Source organism: Pyxicephalus adspersus, chromosome 7, assembly GCF_032062135.1.
Source record: "Pyxicephalus adspersus chromosome 7, UCB_Pads_2.0, whole genome shotgun sequence".
NCBI lineage: Eukaryota > Metazoa > Chordata > Amphibia > Anura > Pyxicephalidae > Pyxicephalus > Pyxicephalus adspersus.
In genome coordinates, this window is record NC_092864.1 from 39,685,246 (window position 1) to 39,711,568 (window position 26,323).

Below are 26,323 nucleotides of genomic sequence, written 5' to 3' on the forward strand. Positions count from 1 at the left end.
TTAATATAATGCATGTTACTAGTCTTTAGATGTGGCAGTATGTTCATTTTTTGTTGCCAGGTTAAGTACATTTTTGGCAAATCCCATCATGCCTTCCTAGTTATAACCAGGTGAATTGATACTTGTGGTTCCTAATGAAACTTTTTTATGGATCTTTCTTGGGTTTCTATTTGAATAAAATGCAAATTATATATGATCATGTGAAAAATATTTTATTAGTATCTTACTGGTCCTCTTGCTTCAATAATAGGTTTGTGCTGAGAAACAAAGGTTTGAGAAGCTCATGGAACATTTCAAGAATGAAGACAACAATATTGATTTCATGGTAAGATTTTATTTGTATTTTATACAGCCCCAACCTGCTTATTGGACTATCAAGGAGCATCAGTGCACTTACAGACCATCAGTTCAGCTCATTCTACAATCTTCCCATGTGAACATGTTTTTACAAGAGACCATGTATTGATTTGCTACTTTTACATCTGTCTTGATTTCAGCTTTAGGCTCCCAGAAATTAAATGAGTTTAAAAGAGGGTCAGGACTAAACAATTAGCTGTAAGAATGAACACTTCCATTAAAATTAATGAAAGGTAACCGTTGTGTTAATGTTCAGGGATCATGTGTCTACAAGTGTCTATGTCAATCCCCAATAAATCCCTGTGTCCTTTGGATCTTAGGAACAGCCTAGTTTAGACTATACTCCGCCACTTCTAAACTGAATTCCACCTACTGCCAATTAATTTCCAAGGGTGGAACCCCTGGTGTCCTCTGGGGCTTTTGCATTTGAAAGATATTTAACAGAAGTCAAATTTCGAGGACAAGGACCTATATCCATATAGGATCCAATGGGGCCAACATGGAAGAACAGTCACACAGATTTTAGATTCATTCAGATTCACTTTATTATAGCTTCCAAGCCAAAAAAGTAATAACTGCACCAAAAACTAATAATTGATATTCTAAAACATAGTTTCCAAGTGCTAAATATTTTTTTTAAAAAAGAGAAATGTACTTAAAAGTAAATAAGATGAAGGTTAAATGTAAAATGCAGTGTATAATTTATTAGGCTTGTGGAGCCAACATATGCGTCATGGCATACTATACATGCATATGTGGTAATGCAGCTGATAGAATGAATTATGCATTGATATTAATAGCAATTAATAATTCAGGTGTTCAAAATAGAGTATTGCCATGAGGAAAAAAAGCTTTCCACTTCCTTTCAAGTTATTAGGTGTTGGCATTTTAAAAGTTTTCAACTTGCAGACTTTATTCTGATGTGGAAATATTAATGACATATCAAAGGGTCAGTACGCCTACAGATCTGAATCATATTCTGTCTATTAGGGATTCTCGCAACATGATCCCCAGTCTGTGGTCTCCGCTCCACCCACCTGGTTCATTACTAAGAGGTCCCACACCTTCTGTTGGATGTTTTCCTTTATATTTCGTAGAATTGATTGGAAAGCTAGGATTCTGCAGTAAACTATAAGGGAGCATCCACAGGGAGATGTCCACACTAGAAAAGCTGGTTATGTTTTGAGATATTAGATTCTGTTCTATTGCTGCAACACCAGTTTTAGGCTATTTTTCTACTAACATATAGGAATTAGCTTTGCAGGGGCGCTGTAACGTATCTGTTGTTTGCATTTATTGTCTTACCAATACCAGTTAGTAAATAAATGGTAATTGCACCTGGGTTGATTGGTTTCTGTTCACATCAGAATGCAAAACCCACATAAGGAAAGATAAGTGCAGGTTGGAAGGTCAACTGCAGGTCAAATGAATTTTTAGTGTATTCTGGGTGATCACCAAAGCAAAATTTAGTTAAAATGATTTAAAAAGATTGTGGGGGCAATTGCATGACTATAGCCATAGAAGATCATGCAGCTGCTATATACCCTTTAAGCACTGGGGTACAAGCACTATCTGGTTAAACAGTCATTGCAGGTGGCTGTAACATACATGATAACCATACCTAATGGTTATGATTGTTCAATACTTGGGTATATTCATTCAGAACTACAAAAGTATACATTATTACAAAGCTTTAATAGAGATTTTGATATGATGATGAAAGATAGAAAATCAAGGGGGGACCAGTGATTTTGCTTTTACTGAACACTATTACTATTATATCATTATTATAAGGATAAGTCTGTTCCTCCTCTCCCCCCCCACATTCAAATAAGTATGTAGTTTTGTTGTATATGGGTTACATTTTTTGTTTGTTTTTGATAGTGACCGTTCATAAATTGAAACTGTACCTGGTCTAAAATATAAAAAGTGGGATAATGACTTAACACCATGCTGTCACTTCGTAAAAATTATTTTGAAAGAGGGGCACCCAACTTTGCTCCTTTAAAGAGCTGTGCCATCTGAAAGGTTACTTACATTTGACATCATTTCATGATCCTTTCAAGGTTTTAGATTCCGAGACCCCACTGAATTTTGTGGTTCCATCTGCATGCCCCTTCTCTGCAGAACACAGTAATGATGTAGGGAACATGATCACTTCCAAGGAATAATGGTTCTGATACTCCTGTTGAATGCAGAAAACTATCTGGGTGTTCCCTGAAGTTTAAACACCCTTGGCATTTCTATAGTTTGTCCTTACTCCCACCCTGTCACTTCTATTGGATAGCTTGGTCTGCATTTACATATGGAAAAAACTGAAATAAAGACATCTAGAGCAACAAAGTAATCAGTATATTAACTAATAATGTGTTTTCCAACTTGCAGATAAACATGATACAGTATTTTATGTGATTGGAGCCCTTTAAATTTGGAATTATTTTGAAATAAATTTGAAATAAAAGTTTTGGAAATGTATTAACTGTACTTTAGTGAAGCTGTAAAAATAGCAAATCACATTCAATAATCTCTTTATTATTATAATAATAATAATAATTAATAATGTGTCTACAGTTCACCTACTGTTTTAAAAATAACTCTTCTTTGGCATTGTGTTTTTTTAGTGGTGGCACAATGGTATTAAGGAATGTTAAAAATAGTAATAAGGATGAGAGCCGGTAATAGGGAGCCGTGATGACAGGAGATGGGGGAGGAAGGGCCATCAGGGGAGTGCTGTATATTTCACCAAACTTTCCTGCACATTCTGCAGAATCTCTAATTAGTTAACTCTTGCCATGCTTTTTCAGGTGGCGTGTATGCAGTTCATTAATATCGTAGTCCATTCTGTAGAAGACATGAATTTCAGAGTCCATCTTCAGTTTGAATTCACCAAATTAGCCTTGGATGAATATCTGGATGTAAGTATGTGCATCATACTGTATGTAGTGAATGTTTTGTTATGTTTATTGTATATGGAATATGCTATTGGTACTAGATAGATTGATAGATTACATTGTCTAATTATCTGATGCCAGAGTTTAGGATATACAGAAAAGCTATTGTCATAAACCTAATTTTCCATACATATTGTATCATCTGATAGTGACAATGCCTGTGTTTTACATTCTGATCTGGCTGTGACTAATTGTCACAGGATATGTTGTCTGGGTCACAAGAGGAAAAAAAACCTAAAGTGGCCCTGTTCCTGAGCTGGGCCCTACTACAGTTAGAGAAACAAAATCCTGGAAATAACCAATAATCTAAAGATCTGATATAAACCAAACCATCAAGCACATATCATCAGCTATGACACTGCAGCCCACATTAGCTTTCCTTGTTTGAGGATATTATTCTTTGTATAATATTGACCTTTGTGAAAAATTTGTACTGGTTTATAAACTTGATCATCTGCATCGTTTGATTTCAGAAATTAAAGCATACAGAGAGTGACAAGCTTCAGGTCCAGATTCAGGCCTATCTAGATAATGTGTTTGATGTAGGTGCTCTTCTGGAGGATGCCGAGACCAAGAACGCAGCTTTGGAGAGAGTGGAAGAACTGGAAGAAAACATTTCTCATGTAAGAGAAGCAGTGCACTCTGAAAAAAATGTTTTTGTGGTAGGAATTGGTGGTTGAAGTGGTGGGTGAAGGTGAAATTTCAAAAAGATGTATTATACAAATATATCAGAAAAAATAGTTTTCTCATATGCAGATGTATTACACATGTATCAACAGACATGCACAAAACAGTCCTGTATATTCTCAATCCCAGCACCCCAGTGCAATAAGTCAGCCATTTAAACATTTCTTCCACTATAATATGGACCTAAATGTATTTTATGGCTGGATCCAACCAATTCCAACCAAGGAAACTCTACGTATGTAGGTACATTTTCAAGTTCAGTTCTTATATAGTGATGTTTGTGTAAAACCTATATGACTTATTAAACAAAGTTTAACATATCAAGACATGTTAAGGTTCATTCATGACATAAAAACATCTGATTGGATCTCAGAACACAAGTTTTTATTGAATCCAAGAAACTCCACCGTCACATTTAGTGATGCATATGGTTTATTGCCACTCTTTTAAAAGCACCTTGGGAAATGTGGGGGCCATGACAATGAATAAAATTCAACCATTTTTCTTTTATTTCCAGCTTTCTGAAAAGCTTCTAGACACAGAAAATGAAGCAATGGCAAAAATTGTAGAACTGGAAAAACAACTCATGCAAAAACATAAAGAACTGGAAGTTACTCGGGTACATTTCTCATTGTCTTTTTATTACATGTTAAGAATGAGCACATCTACCTGTACACAGAACTCTGTTTATGCGGAAGAGACTTTCACAATGAGCTGAAACCTAACCTGTTACTACTTTGTTAAATCTCACATCTTCCTTGACCTTCTATTTTTTGTACAGTGGTGTGTGAGTGACTGGCAAAGTACAATGACTCGCTATGTATCTCAGATACAAAACATGAAGGCACCTTTGTTGAAAGAAATACAGCAGACACAAAACCTGCTGGCATTCCACAGTTCCTTGTCTACTATTTTCTTTTTGTCACCAGGGTATCAGCTACACGATTATTATCTTCTGCGAGCTGAATCACATAATCTCTTGCTATAAAGGGTCATGCACTGTGTTGGAGCTCCTGGTGATATTTGCATTAAAAGGACAGTCGAAACTCTCCTAGGGTATTTACAAGGAACCAGAACATTCGGTATTCTTTAGTATGTTACTTAGATTGTGGTTGTTCTGTGGAGCAGAACATTTTTCCTGATACAAGTATGCAGATATTTTTGTACACTTCATAAAAATTGACATCACATAAAATAGAAATCTGTCAGTTTGGGCCTTGCTGTGTAGTATATTGGAGTGTGACTTTGTGACTTCCAGTACCTTCCTACACAGACTAATAGAACTCCAAAACAGATATTACTCTATACACAGAATAACTGTACGTTAGTCATTGTTTCAACAAGCAATAATTTCATAAATGATTTTTAGACCAACATGTTTGCCAGCCATTGAGCAACAACTAGTTGTGTTCTAAAGAGATAACCTATTGCGGAACCCACAATAGCATATCTTGCAGCATTCCAGGTAGACCAAACTACTGAACTGTTTTACTGAAACGATACTTAGACATTGGTATTGGTGCCTGGACAACCTTTAAGCAGGCGTCATTAATAAGTGTCCATCTTGTGCACATACTAACTTTAAACATTTTCAATTTGTTTACAGAATGCCGTGGTAAACTATGGCTCAGTCTACCAGGGCCTGATATGTCCGCATAGGGTCTGAAACTTGTTAATTTGGTAGATTGTTAATGAACAGGAGTACAGGTATGTGATTATTGTGTGCATTCACTGATTTGGCCATCAAGGTATATATGGTTTTTAGCACTTAGGACTTAACATCATAAGGTCAGCTAGGAGTATTTCAAGCTAAAACCAAATGTGAAAACCCATTAACCTCAACCCTGAACCCTTATAGTCCAGCCCCAACAAAAACTGTTTTCTCTTAGGATGGTATGCAGAACAGGTAGAGGCACTGGATGGCTTTCATTTCTGGCTTTCTGTTCTAGAGGCACACCAGGAATTCATAGAAAAGTGATGGGAAATCCCATGTTTGGTATTTTGCACTGAAACTGGAGTGCCTAGTGGAAGGCAGTTTAAATTCTCTCTCACCTTCTCTCAGTTGTCAGCATGACAAATATTAGGTGAATCTCCTATGAGACACAGACAGTGAAAAGGTTGTAACTCCTATCTACCTTTTTTGTAAAGTTTTTGGTTTTGTGTTTGTTTGGTCTAGTGAACCTATGCCACCACAAGGCTCCCAAAACCCGATCTATGATTAATTGTAATATAACTTTATTTAATATATTTGTCCTTTTAATGAGTATATTTACTGTACTTTATCTTACCTCATTTCTCTACTGTTTCCACACAGGAAGTCTGTAAAGATGCAAACACGCAAGTCAGTACACTGCGGAAAATGGTCAAGGAGAAGGAAGAAGCCATTCAGAGACAATCCAGTCTGGAAAGAAAGATCCATGAGTTGGAAAAACAGGGAACTCTTAAAATTCAGAAGAAAGGCGATGGCGATATATCTATCATGCCACTGGTTACAGGTGGTGTGCTGTCAGGAGCAGAGGTGGTGCCAGGAGCATCAACGGGTACTGGTGTCCCACACATTGGACATCCTGTGCCTGCTGGAGCACCTACAAGTCTGTCGGGAATTTCTGTAAATTCAGCACCAACTCCTCCACCTCTACTTCCTTCGTCCTCAGAGTCTGGGGAAGGTATGTGAACAAAGTTGCCTATACATTCAAAATGACCTTCATTCTTCTAAAATGACCTTCATTTATTACACCTGTAAATTTAACAACATAGAAAGTGCTAAAAACTGCTTCAGTTTAACATTAGTTAAACTGTTAAAAATTAAAAAAAAAAAAAAAAAACACTTGGCTATTTTAAAGACTCCCATAGACACTGGGTTCAGTGGTGGAATATATAGACGTTGACTGTTGTCCAGTGTACTCAAAGGGCACAATTTAAAATCTAAAGTCAATAAAATAAAATGTGAGTTCATGTTCAGCATAATGACCATGATGTTTGCAGCATTAGTAATAAATTTAAAAACAAATGATCAGTAGCTAGCTTTCATGAGTTCTGTTAACATCCAGCAAGATGCCCAGTGCTAAAACAGAAAATGGTAGTTCCCCGCCTGTTATGCTGACCCATGGCTTTCAGTAGTTTTGGAAACACTGACTTGAAACATGAATGTATGCTCCACCGTTGCTACCATTTTTAAAGGTGCATTTGGGCTGGCATTCTGGCCCTGAATTCACTAGTCACTTGTTAATCTGAAACAAATTTTATATAGAGTTCAAATTTTTCTAGCTGTGTCAATGTTCAGGTTTTTACAGAACTGCATACAAAGTGCCATACCAACATGAGTCCAAACAAACCTGAATCATTCATCTGATGGTGTGACAAAATTTAATTAGCATTTCCAGGTCGGAGCATTCCTCATGTATTTAGGACCTTTCATTTTCTAATTGGTCTTACATCAGAAATGATTGGTATTGTTTTGAGTGTTCTCTTGTTATTGAATGTTCTCTCTGTTTTTGTTACAGTGGAAACTGGGGCTACACCTGCAGCTATGCCACCTGCACCGCCACCCCCGCCTCCTCCTCCACCACCTCCACCACCTCCTCCACTACCAGGGCCAGCTGTGGAGCCTCCAGTTCCTCCACCTCCTCCTCCTCCTCCAGGAGCTCCTCCACTTCCTGGGACCGACTCACCCACAGTTATATTTAACTCAGGACTAGCAGGTAACACTGTTGTCTGACTTTCTGACAAGTGCTTTTCACTACGGTATAGTTTTGGGGTCTTCCGGGGGTCACAATATTTGCCAGTAGTGTTTAACTAAGCAGAAAACTAATTAAAGTGGTAACTATAATATGGTAAATTAGATTCTATCATAGAAATCCTGGAAATGTAGTCTTCAACATGGGGCTTTGGTATGAAACTTAGTGGAGATGATTTACTAAAGTAGTTTAGGCTGTTTACTTTACTCAGCAAAGGATATTTCACTTAACTTAGCCAATATGATAAAAATTGCCTTTGCAAAGAACACCTAATCGCATGCAAGGAAATTTTAAAGGTGCTAGTCTGTAACCCCCTGTACAGTGAGACTGAGGATTGATTGAGGGTAAGCCAGAAAAAGGATAAGGTTTGCTGTGAGCAAAGGAGTTAGTGATTTATATGAACCTTTAACAGTCACACCAGCCCCCAAATATCTGTATTAAATATTAGCTTGGAGTTCAGATTTAACCTTATCCTGCCTTATCAATTACCAAAAACATGAATCCCTGTGTTCGAACACCACACAGGACTCCCTGCTGTTACAGCAATTGCTTTGAGGAGCTTCAAATTATATAAACCTATCACGGCAATAAATGATAAAATGAAAAAAAGTTTTCAAGCATCACTTGTGGTAAATGGGCCATTGAAGGAACACTTGTTATTGTATATGCACGAATTCCTGCTTGTTTTGGCAGTGGGAACTCTTTCAGTTCAGTGTAGAGGGGGGAAGGACAAATTTTCTATGCAGCCATCACCATCATCAGAATTAATTGCACCAGGTTCTGTGGACCCTCTCAAGGAGATATGCACTTTGTGGACCTATCATGCTGGGAGTTTTACCTGAAAGTCTAATGGAGATTTGAATCTGGTTTATTCCTGCGTCTATAACTAATAATATTGACTAATGTACAGACCGTTAGACACATCTTCCTCTGCATTAGTGAACATTATTTTTTCCATGTAGTGAGGTTTACTTGTGGGTTGATCAGTTTGGCTCGGAGCATCCCAGGAAATATACAGCTGTGAGTCAGCTCATTTAAATCATCAAGGGATACAGGCAAACATTATATCCTCTTAATGATGCAGCTTGCTTTGATGAAAGTGGATAGAAAAATGCATTAGACTTTCAGTGTTAACTAATTACATAGAAATCTGGGAAGCCAAGATTAGCATATTCATTTTTTTGTATAAAGCTGAATTTCATGCAGCTACAAATTTAGTGCAGATATGTGTTTAATAAAATAATCATTTAGATGCAACTAGTGTCAGAACCCAAGATGTCTTTATGCTAGCCTACAGTCATGTCCCCTGCATGGTGGCCCTTGCAGCCAATCAGACTCTGCAGCAATGCACAAGGAAGGAGTTATGCAATGTGCTTTTCCTTCTTAGTTGTCTAATCAGTAAATTGGTGGTGTATAAGGTCCCTGCTGTGGTGTTCTTGCTGTAGTGGAGGTCTTGGACCATGATATGTTGTCTGGCAAGGGTGTATTATTCATAAGTCTAGCTGCACAGAATTGCAAACCATTTGGCATTATTTAGTTCATTGGTTGAATAATGCCAGAGGATGGGACACAAGGAAGGTTGCAAACGTTTGCATCTTTATTAACTTAAGTTAGACAATAAAAGGTATTACTTAAACTGCAAGCTTTGATGCCTGACATAGAACAAGAGCCTACCATTAATATCTCAATATCCTAACCTCCTTTAAACTATAAGAAACTTTTTGGTTGAATGTCATAATTCAGGCAGATGAAGTGATCACTTGAATGATTTTGTGAAGTACTGTAGGTGTTTTAGTATATAGGCTTTATTTCTTGGAAGTAAGGTATTGAGGCATTGATAGATAGGTCAAGAATGGAGCATGAGCCCAAATTTGGAAAAGATAATGAAGGGAAGGGCATTTCTATTGTTTTTGGTTCACAGAAGGTTTGGATGGAGTTAGTCTTTAATGCTGGATTCCAGGCACATACAAAAAAGGGATGGAAGACATAGATGACAAGAGGAATCACAATTTATAGTCATGTTTTAGGGAAGTAATAGCATTACGTAAGTACATGTTTACATCAGTTGTCATGAGTGTTATGGATCCCTAGGGCAAACTTTTGCCATCCAATTCTGAACACTATGGGCCAGACTTATTAAAGCTCCCCAAGACTGGAGAAGACCCGACTATCATCCAGCAGACCTAGAATGGATGTGTTTATTTATTGACAAATGTTTCAATCCAAATCCATTTTAGGTTTGCTGGATTACCCAGGTTCTCCAATGATAGTCTATAAATCATGGATAAATCAGGCCCTATATGTTAAAGACAATGTTAGATTGGATTATTATTTGATGATAATATTAGCATTATTCACTATTCTAAGGTCCATTACTGTATGTGCTTTTCCTAAATTCTACTTTAATTGCAATCAAGGAATAATTTATATCTGATAGACAACTCTCTATCAAGACCAATCCTAAGCATTAAAGCTAAAGGTACTTGAAAGGAATTGCAATGAGAATCTGGGAACCTTTTCCTGCAGCTCATTCACCAGGTATATTATTATGCATCATAACCTAAATATCATACTTGGCAAATGAATAGTAAATGCAATATTAAGGTTCACCAGGTCAGAGTCCTAAATTTTAATTGCTTCCAAAGAAAGGATATAATGTTTGAAATACAACTTAGGATCTGTCATATTGGTATAATAAAAACAGGAAACACTGTGCAATAAAGATACCCCCTGCATGAAATTACTCTATTTTATTACCCTTTACGCAAGTCATATGTGTAGGACATAAGTCAAAACATTTCTGACCTCTGGTATCAGTGAAGCTTATTATGTTAGCCCTTGCTACCTAATGTAACATTGTTATACCCTGCTTTTTTACATTTATTATTATCAAGCTTTTGGCAATGCTTATGTATTTTTCTTTTAAATTTTAATGACAAGTTTCTGTAACTTCTTTTCATTTGTCATTTTAAATTCTTTATTTTATCATTTGTATTTTTGTGTTTGCTGCAATTTTTGTTTTGCCTTTTATACGTGTATATATATGTTTAACACTTCTTTCTCCCTTTGCTTTTGTGCTTCCTCTTAAGATGGACCAATCAAGCTTTTCTGTAGGTTTTTCCATTGTTCTTTTAAAAACTCATTGCCTTGATGTTTGTTTTTAAACATGTTCCTGTTCTCATATACATGACAACATTCCTGGCTAAGGCTACGTACACACGTTACATTTTTACATCTTTAACAACCATTTCCAATGGCAAAACACCAAGATATTAATGAACGAGCATTGTACATACAACACTGTTCTGCTCTATGGAGAGGGGAAGGGGAAGAACGAGCAGCTCCCCTCTGCGCTCTCCTCCCTTCACTTTCATTGCAACCATTTGTCTTCTGTTGTTCGTGGTTCCGCCAGGATGGATCCATGAATGTCACTGGACGATCGCTGTACACATGTCAGATACTCGTCCGAGGTCAGCACTAAGGCTCCAATCAGACGAGAATCATCTGTGTGTAGCCTTAGTTTCAGAGACAGTTTATGCCTTTTAACAAACTGTCCATTAAACAGCCAAATCTGCCATTTTTCATCTGCGCTGTTGTCCAATTTTCATCTAAGACCTGTCCCTTCAGGTAAAAAATGCCAGGAATGTAAAAGATCAAGGCCTATTTATAAAGCTAATGTCTGAATATAAAAAGCACATTTCATTATGGACTTTTCTCTTTTTCATACAATGGTAAAAGTCACCATCACTTTTCTTGATTTTTGGTTGAACCAACTCATTTAGATGCTCATTGTATCATCTCTGCACTTTGAATGTTTGTATATTACATGATTATTATAACAATTTATCTACTATTTTTTATGCTCAGCTGTAAAAATTAAGAAGCCCATCAAGACTAAGTTCAGGATGCCAGTATTCAACTGGGTTGCTCTAAAACCCAACCAGATCAATGGCACAGTCTTCAATGAAATTGATGATGAAAGGATTTTGGAGGTATGAACAGTGGATGAATATACAATGAAAATGATTGTATGATTTCACTTGTAAATAAATGTATAATACCACATGCTCAGCTTTCTTAGAATATAGCCATTCTTAGCCCTCATTCTCCTTAAGCTTCCCCAGAGCAGGGGTGCCCACACTTTTTTGGCTTGCGAGCTACTTTTAAAATGACTAAGTCAAAGTGATCTCCCAACAAAAAAAAACTTGGACTTAATAAGTCCTGTGCTCGGAAGAGTTTATTTGGAAAGGCAGGTTTCCGCTATCTAATTGTGTTGCCTTTGCGATCTACTGGTAGATCCCAATCCACCTGTTGGGCACCCCTGCCCTAGAGTATGGGAAACCACAACCTAGCACTAAATGTATTTAGGGTAATTTCTGGTCTGCGTTCACTTGAGCCATTATTATATCAATATGAAAGCTTTTCAGAGCTTTAGAACTTCCCATGTGGTCAGGAAAAAAGAGTCTTAAGGGGATGTGTGGAAATCCTGTCTTGTTGGCTCAAGATAACAGTTCATATGATTTCAATCTGCCTAATCTAATTTCTGTTATATAACATCTAGAAAACAACCCAGTATATGTTGTAATTTCAAAGTAACCATTATTTCTTTAATATTTAGGACCTGAACGTTGATGAATTTGAAGAAATTTTCAAGACAAAAGCTCAGGGCCCTTCCATTGATATCACCTCCAACAAGCAGAAAGTAGCACCTAAATGCTCCAGCAAAGTGACATTGCTAGAGGCCAACAGAGCTAAGAACCTGGCAATAACCTTGAGAAAAGCGGGCAAGACAGCAGAAGAAATCTGCCGAGCCATTCAGCAGTAAGTTAAATTCTGGGAGAACAAATACTGAAGATTAGGAGATTACTGCAGATCCTTGTTATGTAATTGAGTCAGCACAGTGTTTTTCCATGTTCTGAGAGGCTGAGTGTATGGGCTTTATTTGTGTAAAGATGCACCTGACATTGCTATTTCTAGCATCAGATTTGACCAGAAAGGTATTAAAGGAGCTGAAACTTCATGTAAGATTATATAAAAAGAACTTTAAATAATATTTGAGAATAATATATGTAAAAACTTCAGGAATTTACAAATACTTCTTCTTCTTCTCTGGGTGTCAGATCTTTGGCCATCCTGATTGACCAGGTCAGGATGCATGAAATTGACGTTAGACTGTGTTAATGACATGTGACTATGATAGGGACAATAAATTGTGAAAGTTAGTGACACGACCATCTACTTTGTAAAGCGCCGTGCAATATGTTGGGGCTATATAAATACTGTGTAATAGTAATAATAACAAGAAGAAGAACACTTGCCATTGAGAGTTTACATCTACTTTGAGTTAGAACACACTCAAGACAATGTACTGTAGTTGCAGATTGGGTTCAACAATTACAGCATTATCATTTATAAATCAGTGATAATTGTCTATGTATTTGTCCCATGAATATTGGCAGAAGATTATGCCTTTCCAGGTCCCTTCAGACACTGAGTCTCTTCCACTGAGCTCTTTACCATGTTGTGCTGTTTGGCATCTGGGTTCTTATTGTTTCACAACAGTGAACAATGGATGGGTTTATTTGTCTCTCTAACAAAGTCTGAAAAATAATGGAACAGTTAACAGCTTTCACTGTAATCAGTTGTACATGCTTCACAAACTATAACTTCATGCCAATATTGTAAATGCCATCCCTCCATACAGTAGCCTGAGAACAAGTTTTCTTTTTTCTTTGGAAATTATGATTTATTAAATAGCGCTAAGTTTATTGTGAATTTTATACCTTTAGGAAATGGAAGAATTAAAAAAAAAACAATGTAACCAAAGATAAGGTTCTACCTGTCTGTTTACAGTCAGAAAGTAAATAGATTATGGTTGTGTAAAGCTATATTCAAGTTTGGGGCAATTTTTGACAGTTTGCTGTGATTGCTGTGGTTCACCACTAGTCCTCAACTGCCCCAAAGTCTGGATTATTGTTAAAGCAATTTGGAGCAGTTTAAATCCCCTTTTGTACAGGCAGACAAATGCTCTGCAGTTTTTGAGACATGTCTGCAACTTTTCATGATGCTCTGTTTCTCAGATGACTTCCCTTGACTTCTAATCTTGTGTTTACAGATGCTTAGCAGTTAAAAAGGGCTGTCAGAAGCCGTTGGCAAGCATCCATTTCACCATAGTCTAGATGGCAAGTTTTTGGCATTGTTTTTTTTAAAGATTTTTTTTTGGAAAAATCAAAGCCATCTTTTAACCTTTACTTATATGACAAAAGAGGGTGTCCTGCATCATTTCCTCCATACGAGCAGCATATCAGCAGTGAATATTCTGATTATCCACATCTTCAGAAAACTGAAGCAGCCATGTATGGCTGCTGGGGGTGACAACATTGTAATTGATTCCCTACAAGCCCTTCAGCATTGTCACTTTCCTGGCTTGAAGGCTCTCAGGATCACCAGGTAATTTTGGAAAGAAGAAATAAGAATTAATAAAGCTGTTTTTCACTTCTAGGTATTTTATTTTTAATAAAATGCACTGATGCACTGATTGTATTCCTATTTTTCTTCATAATTCACTTATTGATTGACTCTACACTTAGGTTTGACCTGAAAACGCTTCCTGTGGACTTTGTAGAATGTTTGATGAGGTTCATGCCCACAGAGGCAGAGGTAAAGATCTTACGAACGTATGAGAGGGAGAAAAAGCCCATGGAGAACTTGTCAGATGAGGATCGCTTTATGATGCAGTTCAGCAAGATAGAGCGGCTCATGCAGAAGATGACCATCATGGCGTTCATTGGAAACTTCTCCGAGAGCATCCAGATGTTAACACCGGTATACAAGACAAGTCCAGTTCTTCTAACCTTGAATCACTAAAATATTTTTTTACAGAATTGCCAACTAAACTCTATTTTTTTTTTCTAGCAACTTCATGCAATAATTGCTGCCTCAGTCTCCATTAAATCTTCCCAGAAGCTAAAGAAAATACTTGAGGTGTGTAAGGATTTTTACAAATGTATGACAAGCATTATGTGTCAGCATACTTGAAAACTGAGCAGAAATTTGACCAATTGTTTTCTTTTGATGCAGATTATCTTGGCTCTTGGGAATTACATGAACAGCAGTAAACGTGGAGCTGTGTATGGGTTTAAACTTCAAAGCTTAGACTTGGTAAGTAGATAGGTTTATGAGACATGGGAGTAATTATAGGTCCTGGGCCTTTTAAGATAACATGTTAATCTTGCTTATAAGTTCTTGATTGGGTATTTCCTATTCAGGGGTGACAATTCCCTGTCTTTGCTCCTGATTTATTAAAGCTCTCCAAGGCTGGAGAGGATACACTTTTATCAATGAAGCTGGGTGATCCAGCAAACCTGCGATGGATTTCTTCGAAGTAATTTCCTAGCAAATGTTTTGAATCCTGGACCTGATCCCATCCAGGTTTGCTGGACCACCCAGGTTCACTGATGAAAGTGTATCCTCTCCAGCCTTGGAGACCTTTAATAAATCAGGCCCTTGGTGGCCAAGATGTGCAACTGTATTGTCCCCCTGTCATATATTACTACTGTCACATTGCTAAGGTTTTGTACATGGTGTTCTGATTCTCCGATGCTGGAGTAAGTTCATGTAGAAAGCAATTTCCTGTAGGAAAATTTTGAAAACTGTGTTTTGGTTACATTGTAATCATATCTGTTTTAATATTTGCAGCTTTTAGACACCAAATCAACAGACAGAAAACAGACATTGTTGCACTATATATCAAATGTTGTACGGGAAAAGTACCCGCAGGTCGCGCTGTTCTTTAATGAGCTCCACTATGTGGAGAAAGCTGCCGCAGGTATGATCATTATATTATTATTGTCCATAGCTCAAGCACATAAATAGAAGTATGATTGTTCAATACAAAAAAATAGGTGCTTCAATGTGTTATAAATGAGGCATTTATGTAAGACAGAGCAGCTGATGTGTGAAAGTGATGGGAAAATCCAACATTTTAATGTGTGAGCAGAGCAACAGGTGAGGGGAATCCTGCAATGGTGACACCTGTTCTAGAGGCAACTCTCTGGCATAAAAATGTAGTTCACTTTGGGGGAATTTCCTTTTTGGAATAGGGGTATTGCTTCTTTAGGACAAACAATGGAGGCAAGGTTCCTTAGCAGGGTGCAGCATAAAATAACCTTAAAGGAGTTTTTTCCCCCTTCCCTGCTCTTTACAAAAATATTGGGCTGTACTCTTAGAATTCTACAGTAAATACAGTACTGTACAAATATCTACAGTATATAAGATATTTGCATTACAAGCAAATGCTGTCTACGAGGGGGTGCTAAGAAGTTCCTGGCTTTGCCCAGAAAGAAGAGAGCCAGAGTTATGAAATAACATATTCAACATATTCCCCCCGAGACTGATGCACTTGGCACAGCGTAGTTGCAGCTTTTCTAGACTGTTCAAATAAAAGTCCTTTGGTTGGGCCGCAAACCAGCTCTTAGCAGCATCTTTGACATCAGAAATGTCCTCAAAAGGTTGCCCCTTTAGGTGTTCTTCAAATTCGGGAACAGATAATAACCCGAAAGGGCCAGGTCAGGTGAGATGGTGGACCAATTGGAAACCCAGGGTGTTCAATTTGGCAGCCACAACATTGGACATGTGTGCAGGTACATTGTCCTGCAAGCAAAAAGGATCCCTTTGGTCAACCTTCCTTTGACTGTTCCCTGGTTTCAGGATCATAGATGTGGAGCCAGGTTTCATCCACAATCACTAACCTAGCCAAAAAGTCCTGTGCAGCTTCAAAATGGGCCAAAACGTCTTTGAATGCTTCAACTCATTCCTTCTTCTGATCTGTTTAAATATTTCGGCACCCACTTCGCTTAAAGCTTGCTCATGTCTAGGATAGTGGTGATAACAAACCCAACAAGCTCCCTTGAGATGTCAAGTATCTGTGCTATCTTTTTGCGGATATTCCCCGGTCCTCAAAAATCAGCTCATGGACAGCATCGTAGGTTGCCGGGTCAGTTGAGGTTGGGGGGGGCCAACTGCGGGGCTCATCTTCAACGGTGATATGCCCAGTCTTGAAACGAGATATCCAGATTTTAATAGTGCTGTAGAAAGGACACTTCTCCCCCAGTGTTTGTGTGAATGTCCTTTGCTGACCTTCCCTGGAGAAACAAAAACTTGATGACTGCCCGTAACTCAACGACGTGAAACGTGCTTGTGCCTCTGCCATCACAGCTTCTCACTAAAAGAAAAAACAGTTTTAAGAATCGCAAAGACCTAATATTTGCACAGTTACATACTAAGATATTAGGCTGTCATATACCCCCACACTCATTTTTCTATTTCATCTGGAAGGGAGCAAAGCCAGGAACTTCTCAGCACCCCCTCGTACACTGTGCACCCATAAAAAGTTCACTATTGGTTTTCTAAAGAAACAAATACTCCATAAAAGTGAATACCATTTATCTTTTTCAGTAATTGTTTGACTTTGATCTTCAATATTTTTCAGGGTACAGATGGCCATACAAATGTCCATGTAGTCTGATTGATCATTTGATGTTCTTCTGGTTCTTGCTCATGCATACAAACAGAATCAAAGCCCAATGCAAATGAATATAATAATGTTAGTTTGGGTCTGTGTATGAATTTCCAATATCATAGTGTCATGTAGTCTTTGTGTGCAGCGTGAGCTCCCTCATATGGCCATATGAAGGTAGGGCAGTTGTACTCCAATGTTGCTCAAAATTTCCATAAAACTGTGGGTGTTGTATTTTACAGTATCTCTTGAAAATGTCCTTTTGGATGTAAAAGAGCTTCAGCGAGGGATGGATCTGACAAAACGAGAGTACACCATGCACGATCACAACATAATGCTGAAAGAATTTATACAGAACAACGAAGGGAGGCTGAAAAAGTTGCAAGATGATGCCAAAATCTCGCAAGTAAGTCATAAATATTTTTTTATTTATACATTTTTAATGACCTGATGCCTCTGCTCAAATCAATATATATAAAGTATTTTGGCAGAAGTAGCAGAACCATTTTATTATGGTGCCACCAATTCAGCCCATGGAAACCGGTATCAGCTGATTCTGATACCTCTTATACCCTTTCACTAAAACAGTTCTGATGGGTGGAATCAAGGCACTCAAGAAAACTAATACCATTCAAAACAAAAACAGAATCCAGATACTACCTGCTAAATCATAGGTTTAATAATTAAAAAAAAAAAAAAAACAAATGGTAAAGTGACAACTATAAATAGCCTTAACATTTCACACCAAATGTGCTTACGCATATAATGTGAGTAAACACATTTAGCGTGAAGTGCATTAGAACTTTTTTTGTAGTTCGTTTGCTGTTATGCAGTTGAGCAGTAAGTATTTGGATTTTCTTTTTAATGTTAGTACTCAGACTTGCACCTAACCACAGCACTATTGTGTTTGGATGCGAGGTGTGATTGTGTTGTAATTGGGCTGTGGTGTGGCTCTGGTTGTGCCGATGCTTTTTTTTCTCTCAAAGATACACTGCATAACAACTGCAAACAGAAGGGAAAGCATGCAGAAATGTTAATCTGCTATGTAATGTGCCACTCCTGGGTGCATGGCAGCAGTATGATTTGCATCTTGCATTGGCTTTCTGCACACTTTGCAATTGCAGATGTGAAAGGGCCCTTATGCATCAAGAATATGGCAAGGTCTGGAGTCCAGGAGTTAAACTTCTGCAGTTCATTATGGAAAAGGTGTATGCCTTTATGATGGTGTTCTGAAAAGAAAAAGGAAAACCGTTGTTCCTTCCACTTCATCCAGTCAGACTTTCTCTTTCATTCTTCCAAACTGTGCTTGCAAATATAAAATAATTATTGCAATGTAATGTGGTTAGGATCTGCTGAGATAACTAATGAAAGTCTCCATTGTTTTTCAGGATGCCTTTGATGAAGTTGTGAAATATTTTGGTGAAAATCATAAAACCACTCCTCCATCTGTATTCTTTCCAGTTTTCGTCCGATTTGTAAAAGCCTACAAGGTCGGAAGATTTTCCAAAGATTTATATTTACAATGTATTTATATCCCAATAGAATGTGCAATGTTAAAGCCAAACTCCAGACAAACACCTTGATACAAATAAGATCTGTTTCATCTGCTATTTCTGTGTATCCAGTTATTAAATTTACTTAGCTCCGTCACACAGCGTAACCCTGTCTGATGGGGCAGAGGACCTGATTTTAATTTGTTTCAGTTAGGAAATATTTACAGGTCCTCAAACCACCTCCCACCCGTTAGCCTATCTGTCTATCAATTTACCTATCAACAAATTCATTGCAGGGCAGCACAGCTAATTTTCCCCTTGTGTTGTTTGTCACATCTGCAGTCTTGGCCCTGATATAAAGAAATTGCAAGATTCTAATATTCTAATTGATTTATTAAAGCTCTTCAAGGCTGGATAGGATACACTTTCATCAGTGAAGCTGGGTGACACAACAAACCTGAAATGGATTTCCTAAATGTCATTTGCTAGCAAATGTTTTGAACCCTGGATCACATTCATTCCAGATTTGCTGAATCACCCAGCTTTACTAATTAAAGTGTATCCTCTCCAGCCTTGGAGAGCTTTACTAAAATAAGATATTGTAAATGTGGTCTTTAGAGTTGGCAAAAATGAACTTAGCAGTATCCCCTTTATTTTATGAAGTGTTTGGTATGTTTTAGTTAGTTTGCCATTATTATTTAACAGGTTTATTGTGTTTTTACTTTGCTACCTTTTGACTAGTTATTAAATTTTTGATTCTTTGTCTCTCAGCTTGCAGATGAGGAGAACGAGCTGAGAAAAAAACAGGAACAGGCCCTAATGGAAAAACTTCTAGAACAAGAAGCCATGATGGACCAACAAGATCAAAAGGTTCCAAACAATTTATCTGTTACCATGCAACATGCTTGTTTTATTATTTGCCTTAAATAACTCCTTAATGTCAATGCAGCATAATGACAAGCATATCAAGCAAACATCTTGCATATTGTGTTAATGTGACAGCAATTCTTTCGCTTGGTTGTGAATTTTACTTGCTGATGCCAAGATAGTTACCCTTTCTACAGGCTGCTGTATTGTATAGGAAATAACAGTATGAATACAATGACATGAGCAAATACTACAGACAAGCTCAGGGAACACAAGATTGTATCATTTAAAAGGCCTTAGTTAGCTTTAAAATGGTCTTGCTTTCAGGTAAAGTCTTGGAAAATGCAAAACCTGGGTCAGGTAGGTCAACAGGGGGTCAGAAGGAGGTCATAAGGGAGTTAAATACAGGTTAAATGCCCCTGGTAATGAATTCTGAATGAGGTCAAAAGAGTCTTACATGAATGCTATTATAACAAGCACAAAAGCCATCAACAATAAAGCAGAACTAAACCCTCCTATCCATTGCAGTTGGAACTGTGCTATCTTGGCCCAGAAACTGTGATAGCCATTGGAGGCTGCCTTCATTTTTGCTGTTTAGGGAAACAGTTATTTCAAAATATTTAGTTCTTTTTAAATGTACCGAAAGCCAAAACCTTTTTATTGGAATTGAGGGGAATGACTATCTTCTAATATCTTCTATTTCAGAGATCTGTCCCATGGCAGACTTGGAGGGAATTTCCCTCACACTGGAGGGAGTTCTTCTCCTCTTTCTGTTGCATTAAAGAGACCGGAACTCAAAGAAAACTCCCCAAAGGCACACATATGACACATAGAACTGACAGAGGGTTTACTAATCCCCACAGCACTCAAAAGGATTTTAAAAAAAGTTTGAGTTCAATTTACCCTTGATACTTCTTGGTGCAAATATTTGATAGATACAAATTTGAGAATGTGGTACATTGTCTAGAATAACCCATTGTGCTTCTTTTTTTGCAGTCTCCTTCACATAAATCTAAGCGTCAGCAGCTAGAGTTAATAGCAGAGCTGAGGAGGAGACAAGTTAAAGATAATAGACATGTTTATGAGGGCAAAGATGGAGCCATAGAGGATATAATCACAGGTAAGAGCCATTTGGATTTATATTGGCCAGACCAATGATGTTGATGTTGTTTTTGATAGATTGTTAAATTGGTAGTTGGCACTGTACAGGTAGATTCAAACATCAACCTTAGGCATTATGACAGATTTGAGTGCCACTTTTCACAAGCAGATGCTGTATTTGTTAAGAAAAAAGTTTCAAAGCAAAGAAAATCATAAAAAATGTTTTAGAAATCAGAACATTTTGTAGACTCTCCACCAAGAAAGACTGGAGAACTTGTGACCTTGGCTGTTTTTAGGGTATAGTCGTTTAATTGGTTCTTAAGGTCAGCTCCAGCCATTTCTTTTGGTTCTAAATAGACTTGAGAAGAACAACGTTTATTTCTGCCAGTGATCCTGCAGGAAAATTGCACCTCAATTCCTGTCTCTGTAACAACAGGACGACACATTTGAGAAGCAGTGGTTACTGTTGGGAAGACACAGACAGTAATAAAAACTTACTCCTCCCAGCTTTAGCACAATATAGATTTGTTTGAAAACATTAGGGGAGAGAACAAAAAAAGTGCAGCATCCTAAAGCAACCAATCAAACCAAATTTTGATTTACTGTAAACAGGCCAATCAATTGTCAATTTTTTATTGGCTGCTTTTGTTCTCTACACTTTGCTTTTTTTATTTTAGTAAATAAGCCTGATGTCTTGCAATGTTAATCAAATTTCAACAGTTTCAATGTATGATGTTTTATGCATCAGCTATTACCACTTACCCGGGGTTCTTGTCAGGTACTGCTCTGATTTACGTTCCTCTTTTACTAGTGCAGTGTAGTTTGTTAGGATAAAATGCAGCTTTTTGCTTTTTAGTGCATAAAGGACTGCAGGTTGTGGGACTTCTCAGCACTGCAGCCAATACCATGCAATCCTGTAGATATCTATGTAGAGGCACCAGATTTCTGCATGCCAAGCCTTGCTTTTCTTTCAAATCATTCAAGAAAAAAATTAAATCTTGCTTCTCTATGAATTACATTAACAGAAAGGTCTCTCAATAAACTATCATCTGCTTATATAACTCATGAAATGTTTAATGGTACCCATACACAGGCATGAAATCAATATTGGTAATTTAAATACCACCATCCTAATTGAGGACATATCATATGAATATTCAAAGGTCAAATCGGCGAAACACATTAGGATTTTATTATCAATGGCAATGTATGGCATTTAGTTAGCTAGTAGTAGTTACTCTTATGAAAAGCTATGACATATCTTCCAACATTTCATCAGTTCTACCAATGTACTTCAGCATTTATATTCACAGAGCTCAATCACCATGGAATGTGACACAGTAGGTGTTGAATCTTCAAGACCAGGTGTTGTGAAATTTGTTCAACCATTGAGTTCTAGTTACATAATCCCATCTTTGGTGTCAGGAAGTTTGCAAAAAATGTTAAATGGTTGAATTACACAGCTGAGGGTTAGAAATGTTTTCAAATGACTGGGGTATAGATGTGGAGGACAGATGGTGTCAAAAGCTGCCATATAGGCACATGTCTACCCTGCCCATTGATGAATTTGTCCCTGCACAGAGCAAAATGTGGAGCTGTTCCTCACAAAGTACAAAAGCTCAATAGAGTCATGCTGGATTGGAGAAGAGATTGGAAGAGATGTTTCGTCTTGCTGCCTTTGAGAATGAACAAAGACAGAGACAACTATCTTCTTCCAATGTATCAGTATACCATGAAAAAGAAAGGTTGTACCACCAATACTCCATTATTCATTTATTCCTGTATATGGGTACACATTCAGTGACAAGTACTGGTTTGATTTTCTCCTCTGATTCCTTTGACTTATAATTACAAACATGTCGGGGCACCATAATCAATCCTGTTGAATGATAATAAACCCATATTTTACAAAGGGTTTAAAAGGGTTACATTACAAAGTAGACAAATTTATATTCCTCCTGTTACAGCCTTGCAAATCATCCCTGAACTGCTATAGATAGTTAGATAGATAGTACAGTTAGTTACTTTCTTAAAGTTCAATCATAGTCACCTTCTTAGATCTCTATATTCACTGTCAAAACCTAAGGCTTGAAGGTTTACCACCAAGTGATCTAGTCATTTTCACATTGGATGAGGCAAGAGGCTGCCAATTCTCTGAAATTCATAATGCCAATATTCGCATTGGCAGTTTAGAAATATGTAAAAGGGAGCTTTGTAATGCAGTAACAGGTCAGTATGTACTGAAAAAGTAGGATAAATGCAGCTGTTGGTTTATATATTTTTTTTTAATGTGAATCTGAAATATCTGAGATGCCACTTTCTTCACTATCTCGATCACTACCTAATGAGTCCTTGATGCGAAAGGCCCATGCAGGGCAAGAACTCAGACTTCACTCAAGTCTTCAACCCAAGTCCTTGTTCCAGGTCAATGAATCTTTAGGTAGTAAAGCCAAGATTGTGTTGACTTCTCTAGACCCTCTTCTAGGTCACTATGGCAATATCCATATTTCTTAGGTTCCCTGAAAGGTGCCTGGGTTCAAAATGTTACAACATTACCAAAGAGACACTGGCTGGTACCAGTCATATTCGTGAGGGAGAATTGAGCCATCACGCAAGACTGAATGCAGCTAGCTGTAATTTCTACAGCCTTGTTATGCAGTCAGTTGTCTTTCCTAGTGTGGAATGGCTATTTTGGTAGAACTATTGCCATATTAAAAATTTTCAGCATTGCTCTGGCCTAATAGAGTACCTGCCAGTAAGATATAGATCAACCTGTGTAGTTAAGCCCTAAATTTAAAAAATTATATCAGAAGATATACCAAGTCTTACCTATCAGAGATATCAACAAAAACTCACAAAGGTCTGTGTAACATAACAGCAACTGATTTGTTCTTACCTTCACTGGAATATGATAGAAGGATGAATGTTTGTAGGTTGTTGCTGTATGGCAATACAGACAGTTCTGATATTCAACATTATGAAATGTAGACCCAAAAATAGACACACGAAACACTGGAGAAGAATGTATATTAGGACTTAATGGATTTTAGATGGCATTAATGGACGTGTCTAAGAGAAATTTCTGTGTTGCAAACTTTTCATATAAAGTGGAAGGAAGGTTCTTTTAGACACATGTCCATATATTATGGGCCTTTACAATTGGGAAGTGCACAGGGCATTGACTTAAGGGTATTACAGCCCATAGCAGCCAATTAAAAATTTCCATGACTAATTTAAGCTCAGTGAAATGGAATGGGTTAGCTAACCCGAGAACTCCTCAGTCTGCAAATTGTATGTGCTCTTTGTTAAGTCTAAAAGTATATCTTAGCTTCTATTAGTCAAGGAGCTGACCAATGCCAGTTTTTGACGGCATGTTGGCCAACTAAGCTTTGGCGAATTTACATAAGCCCAAAACTTAGATGTCAAATGATACCCCAGCTATATTTTGGCAAATGCCTCCAGGATAATTTTTTTCTAATAGGGATGGTTTAGAATGGTAGGCTGACATTTTATTATATGACTATGACAACATTGATCTCACCTTATCTGGGTGGATTGGGTGACCCTGCCTGATCATGCACTGCTCTTTGCACTGCCTGTTTCTCAGTTTCCCCCATGAAATACGCTCCCAGCTCCTGGGTTTCTGAATGTTCATTGTCTGCTAGTAGACAGAGAATACTATTATTCTGGTACTATTGCTAATATTTGTCTTTTTTGTTAACTGCAACTATCTACATGATATGCTACCTACTAATTAATTTCTACAAAGCTTTGACTTTTTGGGCTTGTTGATGAAGCATTGTAGAGCCTATTGCCTCAGGAGAGCACTAACCAGTGTACTAATGCAGTAGATCTTGGCTTCCTAATCTGTTCTGTTTGTCTCCTTTGGCTGTTATTTCCCATGCAGTGCTGAAGACAGTGCCATTTACCGCTCGAACAGCCAAGCGCAGCTCCCGGTTTTTCTGCGATCCTGTTCTCAATGAGGAACTCCATTACTAAAAAAAACTGTCTCTCACCTGATGCTCTTAACACAAAAAGGTTTCTGTAGGTTTTCAATACTTTTTCCATATTTAGGGCTTGCCACAGATATTGAAGTGGGTATATCCAACCCGCTTTTCATGTGGGGTTGTGATATTTGCCATCTCATTGCATGCCATCAACTGAAACCTCTCTCTTCCATCTTGTTTCTCATCTGTTGTGCATGAGTCAAACAACAAACTGATCCGCTACATAAAGGTTGGATTGTGACCAATGTAAGATAAGAAGGGTTAATGTGACAAGGGAATCTTACTATGTCTTGCATTGTACTTAGTGGTATCCTGTTGACTGTGCCATTTTCATTGACAAGTCATGTATGCATTTCTGGGAAATTACAACTAAATTTCTGTTGGATAATTCACTTGAACCATGTTTGATATAATAACCTCTGTATAATTTTAATCTATGGGCTAAACCATATTGGAAACTTAAAAAGAACTGGGCTGGTCCTGAAATATAAGTCTAAGAAGAGTAAAGCCTTAAATTTGAAATCTAGCAAGCTTTCAATAAAATATATTCTACAGAGAAGTGTTAACCAGTCCTACTGTATTCCCTAATTGTTTTTTGACTGCAGCCTGTCAGAATAAAGATAAACAGATACCATATTTCCAAAATGTAAAAATATGTGCGCTCAGCCAATATGAGTGGTAATATTTGTATCTCTACAGTATCTACGTGTATCTTAAAGCTTTAAGATTTTTACTGACACAGTGACATTTTATGAATTGGTGTCACTAGGGAAAAAGAAGGGCTAAATGTTGAAGGTATATAATGTACCTACATACAAATATTCTTGCATCAGCCACCTAAACTTTCCTGCAATAAGCAAACCTCAGGCCATTCTGAAAGGCAAGGTTCGGGTACCTACTGATGTCAAAGCATAACCTTTCTTGCCCCTAATTCCTGCACATTCCTACTGGGGACTGGTCATATTGATGGGACGGTAAGAATGTCCCCTGCTAAGTAAGGGACAAATCATCAGGAAGTATGACCTTTTCTTTATGCATAGCTATAGGTCTGACTTAGTAATGGTGTGTTGGACCTTTGCAGAAAGGCTACGTCTTCCATGAAAAGAGCAAGGGTTCTTCTCTACTTTATACTTAGGCTGTGGCTACTTTTTAGGGGAAACTAATGTAGGGATATGCAAATCTTTATTTAGTTATTTAAACTGAAAGGTCAGTCAGGCTTTGGGTTCTTCTATCAAATCAGTGATGTCACTGGTTGTTTGTGAAGTCATAGATTACAGTCTTATTTTCAGTACACAAAATGAAGATCAAATAATATTGCTTCTATGCTTCCTTAAAAAAAAATATAACGGTTTAAAGTGATCAAATCCAATCTATATTTTGTGTAATTTCCTTTTACCATGTTTTGCCGACAATGTTTACTTGATTTTCTGACCATACATTGATGTTCATTTTTTTACTTCTTAACTCTATATCTTCTCTTTATATCCTAACACTTGAATGCATATCATATTTGCATGAGGAACAACTGAATTCACAGCATGAAACTCTATCTTCGCTAAGCATTTGTATTTTGTCCATTTTTCAGTTCCGAGACAACATTATTTAT

At 37.4% G+C, this 26,323-nt stretch overlaps 1 protein-coding gene across 1 annotated transcript in view; it reads left to right on the forward strand.

The window, feature by feature from the left end:
- The window catches only part of FMNL2 (formin like 2), a gene marked incomplete in the record, with an annotated part of 146,064 nt that overhangs the window by 113,985 nt on the left and 5,756 nt on the right, over positions 1-26,323 (forward strand). Inside the window, 17 exon segments of the mRNA XM_072418152.1 lie at positions 251-325; positions 3,162-3,272; positions 3,782-3,931; positions 4,513-4,614; positions 6,310-6,661; positions 7,499-7,696; positions 10,822-10,842; positions 11,600-11,724; positions 12,351-12,553; positions 14,323-14,557; positions 14,648-14,716; positions 14,813-14,893; positions 15,431-15,560; positions 17,492-17,655; positions 18,638-18,739; positions 19,514-19,612; positions 20,606-20,729. Coding sequence (XP_072274253.1) covers positions 251-325; positions 3,162-3,272; positions 3,782-3,931; positions 4,513-4,614; positions 6,310-6,661; positions 7,499-7,696; positions 10,822-10,842; positions 11,600-11,724; positions 12,351-12,553; positions 14,323-14,557; positions 14,648-14,716; positions 14,813-14,893; positions 15,431-15,560; positions 17,492-17,655; positions 18,638-18,739; positions 19,514-19,612; positions 20,606-20,729 — 2,341 coding nt within the window.